Raw genomic sequence first — 17008 nt, forward strand, 5'->3', positions numbered from 1 at the left:
TATATTTTAAATGGTTTTATTTCTACTGGCTGTCATCTATCTAGAGTTTAGCACTTCATTTCAATTTCACATGTGTATTTTCTCCCTTCAGGCACAAAATATTTGTCTATTTACAAGAAATCTCCACTTGTGGGGATTTACTTATGGTGCGGCTGCTCTGTAGAGGCAGTTTTGTATCACTCCTGAGTCACCGCTGAAGGAATCAGTGCTGTCTCCAGTAACAAATGATGGGTTTCATCAAGCTGAATTAGGCAGTTACTGCTGTGATGAAAATATTTTTGTGGCTTTTTCTCTCTGTTCCTGCCACATCCTGTCTTACAGAAGGTTCTTTACTTTCTGTGGCAACTGTGGGCTTCTGCTTGACCAGTCTGCCAACCTTTGTAATTCAGTATGAGGGGGGGGAGGTTGGCATTTTTCTTGAAATGGCCTTGTGGTTTTGAAGGTTTTCCTCTTTTTACATTTCAATTGTTCTAAAGTGAATGCAATAAATAACATCAAAGACTCAGTACAGTGCTGTAGGAAAGAGGAGTGATGTGCAGCTATCATTTCAAGGCAGAATGAGCTCCCATGAACTCCTAACACTTGAGGCTTCAGAACAAACTTGTTGCTGGGTGTTTTGAGATACATGTGTATAGATCTAAAACTTGAATCTTTTTGGAGAGGCATGAGAGGGAGTTTGATTCCAAAAACAGATAACCAAAAACATCCCCAGAATCCAAGGACCTTCTGTGGAGCAGAGGGGTGCGACTTTGGGCTCCCAGGACGTGTCGTGCCTGTTGCTGCAGAAGCAGTGGGGTAATACATAAGCTTCTCTCACTGCTGTGGTCTTGCACAATTTACATTCTTCCAGTGATCTCAAAAGTGGGTTTGCTCATCTGATGCTGGTACCAGGCAGTTGGGCAAGTGCATTTACTGGAAGTGCTGGCTTTCAATAGCAACAGTGTGCAGACAGGTGCTTACTACATGCTTTGTCTTTTCAGGTGAAGAGGCTACACATAAGCATGTTGTCTGAGCCTACAGCTGAAGTTAGTGTGAGGGGGAGACCAAGCTAAAAGCAGAGCTAAGTGCATCTGTTCCGGAAGAGTTGTCTCCCTCTGCCCTTTAACAGCAATCTCCTTACCCCAGTTCAGGAACCTCTGTTTATTGACATTGGTGCAGTTTTCTCTGTTGACTCATGTAAGCCCGGGATTTCACACTAGGGGTATAATAGTGGATAAGTCACTGGTTATGGTTCATATGTACATCAGCACTAACAGAAAGATCCCTGACACAATAGAGAAGTAGCAGTTGCAAAGTCCAGCAAACAGTTAAGAGTTTCAGTTCATTTCCATGTGTTGCTCTAGCTGTAGCACATTGCTGTATGCTGGTTCTTAAAATCTCATCATTTTGAATACTGTCTGTCTTCCCCACATCCATTTGGATGTGATTTTTACTGCTCCTGTTACAACTCTCTGTAGAAGTCAATGTTCTTTACTATTGTAAAGCAGCTTGAAATAGCAGCCCTTAAATCCTTTAAAACTTTAATCCCTAGTTCCAGGATTTTGTAAAATGCCAACTGCTGTTAGCATGCTACAATTAAAGCACACACAAGACAGCACTGAAGAAAAACATGAATGTCTCTGGCCAGCATGAAATAGGAATATGAGGATGCAGGTCCATGTTGTATTGCTTTGGGTGTAAAGTTTTTGTTTGTTTGTTTGTTTTTTAATAATTCTCTCTCCCAGTCTGATGACTTTTTCTCCTTATTCCACTGTTACTTAGTATTGCCTCAATTGTGCTCATACATCTGTTTGTCAATCCAAACTGTAACAATAATCAATGAACTAAGTTTAGAAAATAAAGAAAAAAGAAGGTAGGAAGGAAGGATAGAGGTAGGGTTTCATGATTTGTTGTTTTCTCCTAAAATTATTCAAGTCTCACAAACAGTGGCACAGACGCAATAGATGAGTAGGACAGCAGTAGACTGCCAATTTATGTAATTCTGCACAAAAAATGGTAGGAACCCCTTAAAGTGGCTTTGCCATTAGGAAACTAGTGGTCAGCTTAGATTGCACCTGTTGTCAATGCAGTCTGCCTAAAATAAGTATCTGTGTTCCTTGTGTAATTCCTGTGTTATTTGTATAATGATCTTTGTATATGTATAACGTTATTTGTATGTGTTATGAAAGGTTTAGAGGAAGCTCACATCTCCCTTACTTAGGATTTGTGAACTTGGATAGACGAACCCCTTTCTTTCCCTACTTGCTTAGTACAGTTTTTTTAGGATTTTTTTTTGTTTTGTTTTTAGGAATGTGGCTTCTACTAGGTGCCAAATTTAGGCAAACTTGATCATGTGTGTTTATCGACTTGGTCTTCCCAGAAGTACTTCATTGTCATTAGAAACTATAAAGACCAGTATTCTTCAAAAAAAGAAAATAGCACTGCCATTCCCCTCCCCTCCTTACTCCATGCCTATCCAGCAGTATTGTTGTGAATGTTGGCTTTCTTATTAATCTTCCAAATTGTCTAGCAGTCCTTCTGTTATGGCAGAAATTACTGCCCTGCCTGGAATTCTACTGCAGTACTTCCAATCACTTTTTTTTTTTCTCCAGCAACAATAAATTTCAATTGTTAGCATACTGTACAGCTGACTAGCTACAGTGGGGACCAGAAAGATTTTGTATTGTTGGCTTTGGCAGTTGTTAGATCTAAACATTATTTTTACTGCATTCTCTTTTATAATGATCGAATGCTTGAGTTTATAGAAACAAATAGAAAATGTTTGCTATTCTAACCTCCCCCGCCTCCCCTTTGGGTGACTGTTCCTGGTCATGTACTAGCAGTGCCATTCACGTTGAGTAGATGGATAGCTGTGTGTCTAACCCCTTTCTTGTTGTCTCTTCATTGATCAAGTCTTCAGGAGCAAGGTTCACTGAGCGCAGAGAGAGATGCAGAGGCCCTGCAGTGGGAAGCAGGACATCTCAGCAGGCAGCTGTGTGTTTGCTCATCGTGGATTTTGTTTATGTGCGTGTATGTTCGGGCTCTGTGCTTGTAAGGGTGTTGCAGTTAGGGACAGCATGTGGCAGGGGCAATTGTCGTCTGTGTGCTGAATGAGTTTCAGTGCCATTTGTACGTTTGCTGTGATGCTGATTTGGAGAGGGGGAGTAGGAGGAAGAATAACATGTAAAAATGTTTTAAATAATATAGGACTTAACCAACCCTGTCAAGTTGTACTTCATATCTAACTGTACGTGACCATGAAGTAGCAAATAATTAGCATGAATGTCAGTAGTCTGAAGGGCCCCGGAACAATTCTGTGGCTTCCCTTGTGTCTGGAAATGACTTGGTTGAGTACTGGCAGGCGTGGTATTAATCAGTAGGCTACAGTATGGTGATTTATAAATTATGTAACATGATTTAAAGCTCAGCTTCACAAAAATAAGCGAAATGGATTGTTTGATGTACAGCAGGCTAGCTGTGTGACTGTGGGCCCATTTACGTACAAAATGAAACCTGTCCTGTACTCCCACTCTGTTATTGTTGATCAAGTTAATCATATACTTCAATTTATTATCCTGTAGCTATGCACATAATTCCCATTTGACAGGCCATCTGACAGCATGCTGAACTAGGCCCCACACTGCAATTAGCACCATGTGATGCGGTTAGGCCTCAGTGACACCCCTGTGAATGGTTTATAAATATTGCCAATCAGGTGCTTATGCTTAACACATTTGTTTCTTTTTTACCTGAAGAAACAAGGTTTATAGGAGCAAATGATATTTTTTTTATCAGGCTAACTGATGAGATCTGCAAACAAGCTTTTGAACACAGGCTCTTTTCCAGGTCTCTGGAAAAGTAGGTCTGGTAATGCTAATTTGATCATCTGAGTGTTCTGGCCACCAGATTCTTTGTGAAATTGGGGTAGTGGTGAGGTTTCCTTGTGGAATGAAGGATTAAAGATTAGATATCATCTCCCTACTGTTGGTTCTTCTCATAGCGCTGCTGGGGTCTTTCTTCAGTGAGAGAGGCTAGTAGTAGTTCTTTTTTTGTGCCTCAGTTGCATAAAAGCATGAGCGTGCTGCTTTTGGAGAGTGTACACAGAAGAATCAGATGTTAAAATGTGTTGTAGGAATAGTTTGTAGAACCCTGAGAAGGAAAGCTTTTCTTACCCTTGACAGGCTCACTGTACGTTGCCCAATGCAAGAATCCATTTTATACAGGATTAGGCATTTATTTTATTTTATTTTATTTTATTTTATTTTATTTTATTTTATTTTATTTTATTTTATTTTATTTTATTTTATTTTATTTACATTGTTTCTGTTTACAGAAAAGTTTCAGATAAAATTTCTAATTCCATCTGGAGTTATTAGTGTTGTCCAGCTTTGTTTTGGGTCTGGAGTGGAGCCTACATTGCTGCAGTCTGTTTATAGACTTCCTTATGGTGATGGTGTGATACCAGTGGTCTCTGCAGATCTTTAAAATATCCTTAGTGTTTATTACCCTGTACTTCAAAGTATTCCTTGCTTCTTTCCAGAGGTAAACAGACTTCATTGTAAATAATTCTTTAATTTTTAATAGATCTCAGAAAATAGTATGAAATTATCATCTGTGCTTCTATCAAAAAAAAAAAAAGAAAAAAGAAACAAAACAAAACAAAAAAAGATATTAGCATGCAGTGTAGACTGCAAAGCATGAAAAATGTGTACAACCCCTCAATGCAGTTGTTAAATCAGATCAAGAGTTTTCATTTGCTTAGTGCTTGTCTAATCCTAGCACTTGGTTGACAGCAAGCTGGCTGGGATTTAACTTGCACTAGGCATGGACAATGTTTGCTTATTTAAGGGCAGGAAAAAGAAGCTACAGGTTGTTTCAGCTCCTTCAGCTAATGTGGTATGACTGTCATACGGATATCAAACAGCTCTTGTGCATTGTTTCATGACTTAACATGAAGATGGGGTTTTAAGTTTTGATTTTTCAGAGTTGCTATTTTAACTTATCCCCTTAAAAGTTAGATTTTTCTCTTATCTCACAGCTCCATCTACTGTTGGTGCACTTTGTTAAATCAGTCTCCCCTATCTATCTTCATTTTTTTCTTAAATTCACACATACAGCTAAAAGCTGCTTTTGCACTCTTTCTCTACAGGGTCTTCTTTGTCCTTCTTGGTCTCACATAAAATACAAATAAGTAGTAAATTCCTTTACTACTTTCCTCTTTCCCAAAAGTAAGTGCTGTGAGCACCATCATGATGCTTCTCTGACTGATAATTTCATGTGTTAAGCGGTTCTGTTAATCTGGTCTCTTTGGGTCATGGACTGAAGAATGGAGTGTCATGCATTTAGCCTAATATCTGTTATAAAAAAGCTTCTTATCCATTCACACATCTGATTCTTCCCCAGATTCTTAATATATCATATTCCTGTTGTTTTGATAAATGTTTTGACTTGTCTTGATAAAATGGAGTCCTACTTCACTCATTCCAATTTGAAATGGTTCCACAGTTTTTACCCTGTTCCTTTGATGGTGCCATTGCCCTGTTTGTGTCCTCCCCTGTTTTATACATCAAACATCAACTACTCTTTTGTACTTTCAGGGCTCTTTACCTTGATTCTCAGTGGTTTTCACCTCTGTTCTGTTTCTGTAATAAGAAATACACCCTCACCACTGAGCAGTCCAGGACCCAAGCCTTCATTGCTCACTTCTTACGTTCTTAACTCAAGACCTCTTTATACTCCGATTTCTTGCTTCTTCTTGCAGCAAATGGTACTACCTTAATATCTGACAAGCTACATCATTTATCCCTCTCCGGTTCATCACAGAAAATCTATTTTCTTTGAAAATACTGCTGTTTCAAGACCCCTGTGTGACCAGTATTATCTTAATTCCAATTCTTTACCCCTTTAGTTTAGCAATGTGTGCTATCAACTTTTCCCATGAACTGTTTCGGACACAGAATGTCTTTGGTTCTGTTTTGGTACAATGCTACACAAAATAGTGTGCGGTGTATGACTGGGGCTCCAAGGTGGTGTAGAAATACAGATGATACTAACATATTCTTTCCAAATATTTTACTTATAGGAATTTGTGGGTGAAACCTGGCAATGAGGTATGCAGGGTGGTTAGAAAATGCAGAAATGGATGTGCAGAAGGATTGTGTTCCTCATTCTGTAAAGCATCTCTTGCTCTTGCTGTACTCAAGTCCTGCATTACTGAAGCTTGTCATTCTGAAGTGAAATCTTACCAACTTTATGTTGCTCATCTAAGGAACACATGAAATGCAAACAATTAAAATCAGCTAGTGTTTATTCTGGAAGATATAAATGTGGCAACACTGTTCAGCTGCTCCTTTGTGATGATTATTAATCATTCAGGATGCTTTATGAATTTTAAAAACTGTCCTGGCACAATGCAGTAGGGAATGGCATACTTCATCCAGAGCTTCCAGCGCTACCAGCCATAACTTATCTTTTTCTATGCAAAGACACAGCAAAAACTTTCCAATAAAAGACTTAGGTGTCATAACTGAATCCTGTTCTTAAGTATTTATCTTGATACTATACTTTTGTGAACTGTGGGAGGGGTGTGTTTTTGCCTATAGTGAGATTTAGTAGATGACACCAGGTTTTATACTGAACTTCTTTTTGTTTTATTGCTTCACAGAAGGAAAAGGAAGAGTTTCCCAGCACATCAGCCTAATTAGGCTACTGTTTTTCCATCCGGTCCAGAACTACTTTGTAAGTTACTTGTTTACAAACTAGAAATTATAAGTGGAATAGAATTTGCAAATTCTATTCCTTGTGCCCTCCTTCCTCTCTTTCTGTCTCTGAGTTTAAGCTTTCAGTCCACTATTGTATCACTCTTTTAATCAATTCCCTATAGATTTACATGTATATGACTTGGTTTCACATACATTATCCAATAATCAGTAAGAATAAAAGTGATTATGAGTACGAGAGAACAGGGAGGCTGTTACTTTAGCAGTTAATTTCTGGGTTTTATGTGTTTCACAGTGGTATTGGCTTGTAATACTTTAAAATCACAGCCTGCTGCCAGCTTTATTCTGTTTTTCTAGTGGGTTACTATAGTATGTGGGCTGTTGCCACTGGAAAACTAGTGACTGGTAAATTCTGAAGTAGCTGATAGTAGGTGATAGAAGCAGTATTTCCACAAAAAGAGCCTGCTTACTTTGTGACAAAGTAGACAGGGATTATTACCATGTAGATGACCAACTTGTGAAGAGGAACTTCATGAAGTAGCAGGTGGAAACACATTTCTATATAGCAGGGCTGCCCAAGCAGATAGTGGGATTCCAGAAGCACTCCTAGATTGCAGGTCACCACAACAAAACTGTAACGTAGGTTTGGCATCTGCCTAGCTTTTGTTTGGTTCATAGTAACCTCTGTCTCATTACAAAATCAAGCCAACAAAAAGATCAGCTAGATGTTCCATCTAGTTCTTGCTCTTCCTAAATAGGAGACATCTTCATTATGAAATTTTGATCTCTGTTGCCATGTGTGAGTGTCGTGCAACATTGGCAACAATTGATAGCTGCTGTGGTGCACAGCATACAGATTAACAAGAAATACTGGATGCGTGTCCTAAATTGAGAGAGAGTTTTTTTTGGTTTGGTTTTGTTTTACATCCAGTCTTTTATTATATAAGTCAACAGCTATCTGAGATTTCAAGCCCAACAGAATCCCTTTCCTCCAGTCATAGGAGTTGTCTATAATCAGCATTACTCAGTTTGTTGCTACCTTACTCTGACTCTTACAGCCTGCTCACTTTAGGGGGTATATGTTAGAGTGTGATGCCAAAATTTTTCACTGTAGAGATATTACAAGCAGTACACATTTTAGGATTCCCTTAAGTTCACTCTGGGAGATGTAAATGACTATTCCTCCAGACAACTCCTTGTGATGCACCCAAATGTCTTGCTCCTTAAAGCGTATCTGTTTATCATGGGAGCCCACTGCTGTGCTCTCTTAAGTAATCTATTAAATCCTTCTGGAAAAATTAGGGTGATGTTCCAGTGATAAACTGCGACACACTGTGGAGCAGACAGTGTGCTTATATCCTGTGGTCTGATGGTTCATTATCACCAGGGGCTCTGGATCACCAAAGCAAATCTCACTGTAAACACTGGAGAAAGTTTGAATCTTTCTCTCTTCTGTCAATACTGGTCAGTCAAATTTGTGCATACCCAGCAGTGAAGAAAAAGGGAGGACTATTTGGTACAGGCATTACTCAAACTTGCCTTTTTAATCCAAAAATTTGTTTCAACTCTAGGCCAAACAACTCAGCATTTTCTGATCTCATGTCCACAGAAAATATGGAGCTGGGAATATACCAAAGGGTATTGCTCTTTTTTTTTTTTTTTCTCTTTGCTATTGGATATGATTCAAGTATTGCTGTTAATGCTTAAACTGAGTCTGTTTATGTTGTTATAAAGCTTAAATAAGTGATAGGGATAATTGAAAAATGGTATCTTTTTCCTGGGAATACAGCTAGTGCTAGGCAGAGCTTACTAATACAAACTTGAGAAATTGTGGGTGGATGTTGTATTCCCAAAGGGTGAAATAGTTGACAATAGCATGGCAACTGACAAACAGCAACAGAAGTTTCTTTTGGCATTCATATGGGTTGAAGAGAATACATGCTGTTCAGAAATCAAGTGGATAATGAAGTACTGAGCTATGGTAGAAAAGTATCCAGGCTCAGTTCAGAAAGCTTTTGTATTGTTAGCTTCAGGCATAGTATGGTGCATGGGTATATATTTCCTAAATGAAAATGTGTGTCTTTATTGAAATTTCAAAATACCAAACATGATCAGGTTATGTTTGGGCTTCCTTTTAAATTAGTGTTATTTAAGAAGTATAAACCAGTATTTCAGTATCTATTATAGGTGTTATTCTGTTTATCTAAAAACAAAAGAGCTGTAGCATCTAAGTCCAGTGCTAAATCTCTAACAAAAGATTCTGTGCTCTATGAGGGTTTATCTTAATCAGCTGTGTTTGTATTCTGTAATTAAGCCTTATGATGGTTTTACTGTCTTTGAATATTTTGTGTGCAGCTCAGAAGCCTGTTTGAACCTTTCTCAGAAATATACGTGTTTTTTTTTCTGCTGCAAGACTGAAAGTTTAAAAACCTGCATGTGAGATCCTTGCAATAAGGCAGCTATTAGTGAACTTTCTTTTATGTAAGTACATGAGTGCACAATGGCTGAGATCTGTTTAGTGCAGAAGCTTGCTGAAAATATTGGAACAGAGAGCTTGTATTCAATGAGCTTTTTTTTTTTTTTTTTTTTTTTTTTTTTTTTTTTAAATATGGAACATGTAAAACATTTCTTTTTCTGTTTCTCTGTTGCTATGTCTGGTGTTTCCTGCATTATAAAATGACATGGTAGCTTTACAACAATTAACAAACTCCTTGCATTGATATGCCCTTGGTGCTTCAGTGTGAGTTGCCTAGCAATGTCAGGCTGCCAATACAGACAGCTTTTGTCTTGGAAGGATATGTATGTCACCTTTCTGTCAGACGTTACCTCTTTTGGTCCTAAATCCATTTCATAAATGCTTAGAAGTTTGGTAGTCTTCTGTGTTTTTTTTTTCTTTTTTTTTTTTTCTTTTTTTTCCCTGCAACTTTTCTTTGTTACAGTTAATTGTTTGAAGACCAGAATGCGGCATTTTATTGTGGTCAGGACGAGTAACAAAAGCAACCAGGGCATGCAGTTTGTTACAAAAACTTGAGTAGCCCTTTGTGAAATTTAACATCAGTTGCTACAAAAAAAAATTACCTGCCCTTTCTTTCTGTTTATCAAGTGTATCGTACCTTGATGTTCTGTGCTACAGGCAGTGTTTTGTATTCTGTTTGTAGAGCTGGTGAAGTCTAAATGTTTCATAAAAGCCTCATGGGGAGCAGGAGCCAAGCAATTTCTCCTTCATGCTAGTAGCAGGGTTATTAAGGCTTCATGACTTTTTACTCTCAGAGGTAGGAGCAGGGGAAAAGAAGGTGGGCTAGATGTGCAGAATTAGGGAAAACAAATGAACAAAAAAAAAACCCACAGAAAACAAAAACACAAGCAGAAATTTCTTGCTGCAATTCTAATCTAATTTACTGAGTCATTGTTCTGGCTGAAAGGTTTTGTGTTTTCGTGTTGCACTATGTTTCGATGGTTCTGAGGCAATCATAAAAATGAAGGGAAACCTAGAGGAAAAAATACGGAGATAGGTGTAAGCAGCAATCCCACTGCTGTCCCTCCTCAGATATCCATGCCTAGGTTCCAAGGGTGGAAGTTTAGTCAGAGCTAGCAGATCAGGTTATATATCTGTTAGCACGGGTTCATGTTATTTAGAGCTTGTTCTTATGAATGTAATAAATTGATTATACACACTCATGAAAGACAAGCCCACCAAGGAAACTATTTAACATAAAAATACTGCCTGTGGCTAAAAGATTTGGGGCACCAAAATGCAGAAGAATGTTCTGAGAAAAGTGTAGTTATACACCTGGTCTGATCAGGTATGTTCCCCTAGGTATCACCTTACGGCCACCATTGGTGGTAAAATTTTTATTAGGCCTTGTATGATCGTTGTATTATTGGGTGCATACGTCTTTATTAGTTAAATCCTGTGGTTCGTTGATTCTCTTCAGAAATTTAAAATGAATAAATAAATAAAATGCACAGGTGACCTTATATCCTTAGCAAGTGTAAGGCACAACATACACAAGACCACAGGGAACTCCTAGAGGAAGCAAAAGGCATTTCTGTCTAGCATTTGCTTTCTTCTCCTCCCATGTTGGACAAGCTCTGTTTGTTATCATCCTGTGGACTCTGTAATCAGTAGTGAGCACAAAGATGGGTGTATATTTGGTCCTTCCACAGTGAGAAAAAGGTAAGAGCCGATTGTGCCCCCTCAAGATCCATGCTTGTAAAACTGGCATCATTCAGTCCTAATGTTTTGGTGAATTCACACCTGCTCAGCACTTCAGTAATAAAGATGCCACTATGCAGGTGCTGTGTTATTTCTTCTTGTTAGTTGAAGGAAGGACAAAGCCAGAGAGCGTGTGGCTTTGGGCACCTTAGGCTGGAGACTACAGTCCAGCAAGATGTTCATCAGATGTCTACCTCTCATCCTCTTTTGCGTTTCCCAGGTAAAAGAGTAGGTAGGCAAAGGGCCTGACGTTTATGCAGCAGGCAGAGAACTTGTTTGATGATTAAATGAAGCTTGTGCGGAGACAAGTGCTAGCAATGACTATACCCCACCATTCGAAGAGCTATGGTCAAGACCTCTGTGATCTGTCAGATTGGTTTCCTATAATACACAACAATGCTACTATTTGGTGGCATGTTTGTATCCCCACAGAATTGATGTGGACCTCTCTGTAAAGACGCTGTCAGTCTCTAGTGGGTCTCCAAGCACTTAGGTGCTTACCCATTAACAAATGAACTCATAAATTCAGATGGTTACAACATACATGTTAAATTAAAGGTATCAGTCAGCAGTCAGTCATCTATCAAGTTCAGCCCTTTCTGTCTAGAGCATGTCTCCAAGCTGCTGAGGTACAAAAAAAAAAAAAAAAGAATAACAACAACAAACATCCAAATCCACAGACTTGACTGTATAGCTTAGATATTATTAGCAATTGGTGATATTGCTTGAGTTAATGAGCCTTTAACAACTTGGTCTTAAGATATTTCTGTTGTGCCATAGTACTGTACTATATAAAACCCAGCTATATAGAGAGCCCCAGGGTTTCATTGGGTTTGAAAGAAGACAAATATGCTACAGAAGACATTTGCTGTCCAGAACTGAAACAGACTGTGATCACGGAATGACTTGGAAGAGTTAAAATTGGGAAGGTCAGACCTAAGGAAGTAAGGGTGTGGTTTTCTGGAAATGCCTAAGTACTTGCAGCTGTAAGTGGAGGTGCCTCATTTTAGGATTGAATCCTGTAATTTTCTGCGTGCTTGTTCAGACTATGAAAGTGAAAGAAATAAGTGGAAATCCTTATATACCAATTCAGTTTTTTTTCTCTTGTTTTCTTTTGCATGTCTCTCTGTTCTTTCACATCTCACAGAAAAAATTATATGGCAATTTGTTTAGTTATCCTTGGAAATTCGTAACAATGACTGATTTACATTCAAGAAAACAAGTTTATTTAGTGCAGCAACTATGTAAGGCTCAAAAGTCTTTTTTCTCAATTTTGATTTTCTGAATTTTGGTCCCTAAGAAGTCTCGTTATTTCTGTATGTGTATAACACATACTGCCTATATGTATACAAATGCATATTTTCTTCATAGAAACAATTTGAGTACATGGCTTCTTGCCAAGAGAACAGCTTTACTGACACTTAGTGTATCTACTTGTCTCTGTCAGTTTAACTCGGCAGAAAACATTTGCAGAGGACCTGTTTGTAGGTAAAACATCTCTGAGTAACAATTTGACCCTGTGTTTGGGACATTAGTCGTGGAGGCTGGCAGTGTTAGCATGGAGAAGGAGAAAGAAAAACCCAACACAAGCCATCTGGTTGCACTCCATTTAATGCAGGCATTTCCCTGATGACCCCCCAAAGTAAATACTAATAAATGTTTTTAGAAAGTTCTCTTTGCTCTACACTGCTCTTTGCTTGTAGAGAGAAATGCTATGGAAAATAGCATGCTCTGCAAATCTGCTATGCAGATATACAAGTGGATTTTCAGGAGGTTAGTCTCCTAGTTATTTTCATCTTCTAACCTTCAGTAAAGACATATCTTTCGTTGTTGTATTTTTCATTTGTTTTCAGTCTGCATCTTACTCCAAAAGTAGGTGATCTTTGAATCTATCTTGGACTCAGCTGGAAAAATGTTTCAACTTTTGCATGTTCTGATTATCAGGAATGAAAGCTTTATTTCATAGCAGCCACGGGAATTGTAACTCTTCAGTTGTGCTCACTGGTGAAAATGTACAGCCAAAAATATGAGATATAAGATCTTTTGCTGGACTACTTACGAGTTGATCTGGGATGACAGAGCCTATTTCAGGCCAACAGTCATTCTAAGGTTTCCATGGAGATTAATGATGTCAGAGGAGCAACATCTGAGTGCAGTTTGCTAAAAAGCAAGGCTATATTATGCTATAGTTGGGAAGTGTTGTCTTTTTGTATTTTTGTAAACTCACAGACTAGTAGAGCCCGTTTTCCCGGTGGATTGCAATTTGGTTTTGATTTGTGTTGACTCTCAGCTGAAGTAATGCTTCTGCGATGTGGTTGTTTTCCTGCACTTCACCTCAGTGCTGTAAGTGATGATTTCAGACTCTGAGATTGTACCATCTCATATACTATCTGTTTTAGCTTTGATTGCTGTTCTCTTTGCTTGCATATTTTGTGTATTCTCAGATAACCCTATTGAACTGTCTGGTGTTTTCTGCTTGCACTGAATTGCTTGTCTTAAGGGTGATGCCTAGGTTTCCCTGTGAGTATATTTGCAATGCATGAGCACCAAAATTAGAGTATTTTACTGCTCTTGAGTTTTCTGAAACTTAGAAGCTGCCGTGAAGGATAGTAGGAGTAAGAGGGGGAAATGTGGCAGAGGGAGAAAATACAAAAGTTATAAGCCTAATGCAGACATGATTTAAAGCTACAATTTGACCCTTTAGAATTTGAATGCTGTTACCATTGCCTGAAGTCTTATATAGATTAAAATGTCACTCTGCTGTGGAGAGGTTACTGACAAGGAACCATGCATTAATAATGGAGACACAGCATTTTCTAATGGGGGACTTGTGAAGGGAGGGAGTAGGAGATCTCAGGGTACCTTGGGACCATTGAAATTCCTGAATAGCCATTCCTGAGTGGGAAGCAGGCCATGCAAGCAGTGCCGATTCCTCATTTTTGCTTAGCTGTCCCAGTTCCACAGCTGTGGCTTTGGTGTGGGTTATTTGAGGGGTTCTTGTAGTTAATGTTATCAAAAAAAAAAAAAAAAAAATCAGCAATCATTACTTAAATTTGGCCTTTTTTCAGACTTTAACAGAAAATGGGGAAGAAAAGACTTAAAAAAAAAAAAAAAAAAGTCTTAAGATTTTATGCTTATTTTAATTCAGTTTTACTACTAAGCCACCTGTTTCTTCTATAACAGTTACTTATAAAAAGGTGCTTGTGCATGCATGCACACATACTGAGACACAATCAGAAAACAGTCACAATGGCAAGCAATGTCAAGTCAATGCTTTGCCTGTTGTTTTGTTTTTTTTTTTTTCCAGAAGATTATTCAATAGAGAACAGTCTGTTCCTGAATTTGTACTGTGCTTCATTCACCATACTTACATCTTGTTTCTTAACTGTAATTTTAACAGAAATATCTTTTGCGTAGCAGGGAAACACCGAACTATGTAAACTTGCTTTTATGACTTGCACAGATTAGCAAAACACACTCATTTTTTAGAGAATTTATTTCTTAGAAAGCAAAGTGACAAGGTACCTCAGAGCTTAGATCCTTTTATGCCTGAGTTCAGCAGAAAAGGAATTTCGTACCTCCCCCTGCCATTGGCCAGTTTCTAAATTCCTAAAGTGCAAAGCTTACACAGCAGGAGAGTGGTCTACTCTCATACAGACCAACTGATAGCTCCTCCTGAAAATCAGGACCTGTTAATACATTCCACATGTTCTCCGTCCCATTTTTTTCAAATTGATTATTTTGAAAAGCTAAGTAAGCCTATCTTTATTTTGCAGGAAATGTTTGGTGCCATTAGGCAGCAATGCTGTTGAAAAGAACAAAGCTGGAACAGCTTTTGATAATGTCCTCTGAGCAATGGCCAATTGCTGTACAAGTGATACAAACAGGACTGTTTGTTCTCACTGGGTGCTGAGCACTTGAAAATTCAGGCACTTCACTCATGAGCCTAAAAAGGAGTGAAATTCTCTTGAAGCCTTAAGTATTGAGCAGCTTTGAAAATCTGGCCCTCTTTGTGTACTATGAAGTGTTACATGACTCTTGGTACAGTAAAGCAGTTATAAGTGTCTGACCATTACCCAGAGGGCTCAAGTTTTCATTTATTTCTTGACCTAAAAAAGGGAAAATCCTGTTCTGAGATAATGTCCTGCACAGCAATATAGTGAGTTACTGAGTTTCATACTTGGATAGCAAGAGTTACCACGATGTGGGAAGTGAAGCCTGGGTGAAGCAGCTACAGGCTGTAGTCTTGTTATTTCCTGCAAAAGATTAAGGTTTAATGAAATGTGCTGTAATCCATAATGGTGTTGAAGCACCTTTGTGATTGGTAAATAGACTGAGGAACTGTGGAGTAGAGGAAAGTTATGGAGAAAGAATATTGTTCCATATGTTTTTAAGTACATTCCTTTAGGAGAATAATTTTTCACATCTACTGAGTCATGCAGATGGTTGCATAATTGATTGACATTTTATATGTGAGTATCCTCCCATCCATCTAAATTCCTCCCTTCACACAATGCCTTTTCACTCAGTTCTGTTACTAGCATACCATGTTTGGCAATGTTTTGGTATGCAGTTTACTTGACCAAATACAAAGTTTATTCAAATAAAAATCAAATAGAAATTAAATCAAATATAAAGTCATTGCCTGACAAACACAGAGATAGGAATCCCTATGCCTGCAGCAGAACATAGCATCTTTTTAAATATTGCTGCTTTTTAGTATTTTGCTGTAAAAAAAAAAAAAAAAAAAAAAAAAAAGTCTGATGTCTGTTTCCACCTCCATGTCCTCTCATGACCTGCCAACATTTCTCTTCTCTTGCTTGTTATGCCGGTCGCTTTGGCAATGACAGAGCCTTGTACAGGTACTGACCTCTGTACCTCTACTGGTGGGCCGTCCAGTATCGCGAGGCACCTCACCTCGTGGGAATCCCCGAGCTTAGACAGAAAGAGAAGAAAGGGGAAAGTTTCCTCCCAGACCAGGCTGACCAAGTCCTTCAGTGTCTGAGGGTTTTTGTTGTTGTTTTTTTTTTTTGGCATTGTTTTTTTTTTTTTGTTTGTTTGTTTGTTTTGTTTTGTTTTGGAATTAATATCCCTTTTCCCCAAGAAGCAAGAAGGATTTTTTGCACAGGAACCTTACAAAACTGGTATTTAAAAGGTAAATGCATAAAGCACAGACTAGAAAGGAACATCAGTCTGTATTAAGCTGTAGCTGCATCAGATCTTGGTTGGCAGGAATTAGGAGGGGCTATAATTGTAGGAATGACAGCTAGGACTTACAGAGTTGTATGTCTCACATGAACAGCCCTAAACATGAGGATCATAATTTTTCTTTTTCATTTTAGAGGCATGAATGCTGTGCCCTTCAAGCCCAGCATTTATGTATGAAAGTAGACGTTTGTAAGTGCAAATAGATCTGCAAATAGCTGCATGGCAGACTAGTTGTTTATTCTCAGCACAAATGTCTGCATGCAGTTTTGCAGGTGCAGCCAACACTTGAACATTTTTCCCATGCTCTTTGGCCATTGCGTCCTTTAGAACAGGGCCCTGTAAGTTGATATCTGATACTCTGTTTTGTTAATTTTGGTATGTCACCATAATAGTGTTTGTTTGCTGCTTGGCTTTTCAGTTTTAGGATCAAATAATTCACTTAGTCCAAGATTTTCATATTGCCTACATTATGAAAGATCCAAAAATTAAAAAGTCACCTGTTACTTACATACCCTTAAGAAAGTAGCATTTTAAATTAAATAGTGGTTGGTTTGTGTTTTGATGTAGTGGCATCAAAAAGACTTGATGTGCTAATATGCTCTTCAATTTATAAATGGTTGTTGTGCTTCTTTGTCTAAAAAAAAAAAGTAAAAGGGTTACTACTTAGAATTTGTTCGGTATTAGGTGTCTTGATAGTACTCTAACATATACAGAACCAGAATGAACAGTCCTTGGCTCTTAGTTTGTACTCAGTAAGGTGGTCGAAGTTGTGTTGAGTCAGTTATGTCCATTTCTCCACAGAAAATCACCTAAATTAGACAGAGTTTTAGACTTCGGAAGACCGCTCCTTGTATACTTAGAGTTTTACACTGAAGTTCTCCAAAGA

General features: G+C 38.2%; 1 protein-coding gene across 8 annotated transcripts in view; it reads left to right on the plus strand.

Moving 5' to 3' along the window:
- Window positions 1-17008, plus strand: part of PLCB4 (phospholipase C beta 4) — a 230209-nt gene that overhangs the window by 95922 nt on the left and 117279 nt on the right. For 3 of the 8 annotated variants that reach the window (XM_068675397.1, XM_068675396.1, XM_068675395.1), the window contains one exon: window positions 6644-6717. The exons of 3 other annotated variants lie outside the window; for them this stretch is intronic. Coding sequence is in view for 1 of the 5 variants with exons in the window: in XM_068675391.1 (XP_068531492.1) it covers window positions 13224-13257 (34 nt within the window). In the remaining 4 variants the exon portion in view is untranslated. Of the gene's footprint in view, window positions 1-6643; window positions 6718-8269; window positions 8337-13120; window positions 13258-17008 lie in introns of those variants that run through there. 2 more of the 8 variants (XM_068675398.1, XM_068675391.1) reach the window with 2 other exon arrangements.

Source organism: Anas acuta, chromosome 3 (assembly GCF_963932015.1).
Source record: "Anas acuta chromosome 3, bAnaAcu1.1, whole genome shotgun sequence".
Lineage (NCBI taxonomy): Eukaryota > Metazoa > Chordata > Aves > Anseriformes > Anatidae > Anas > Anas acuta.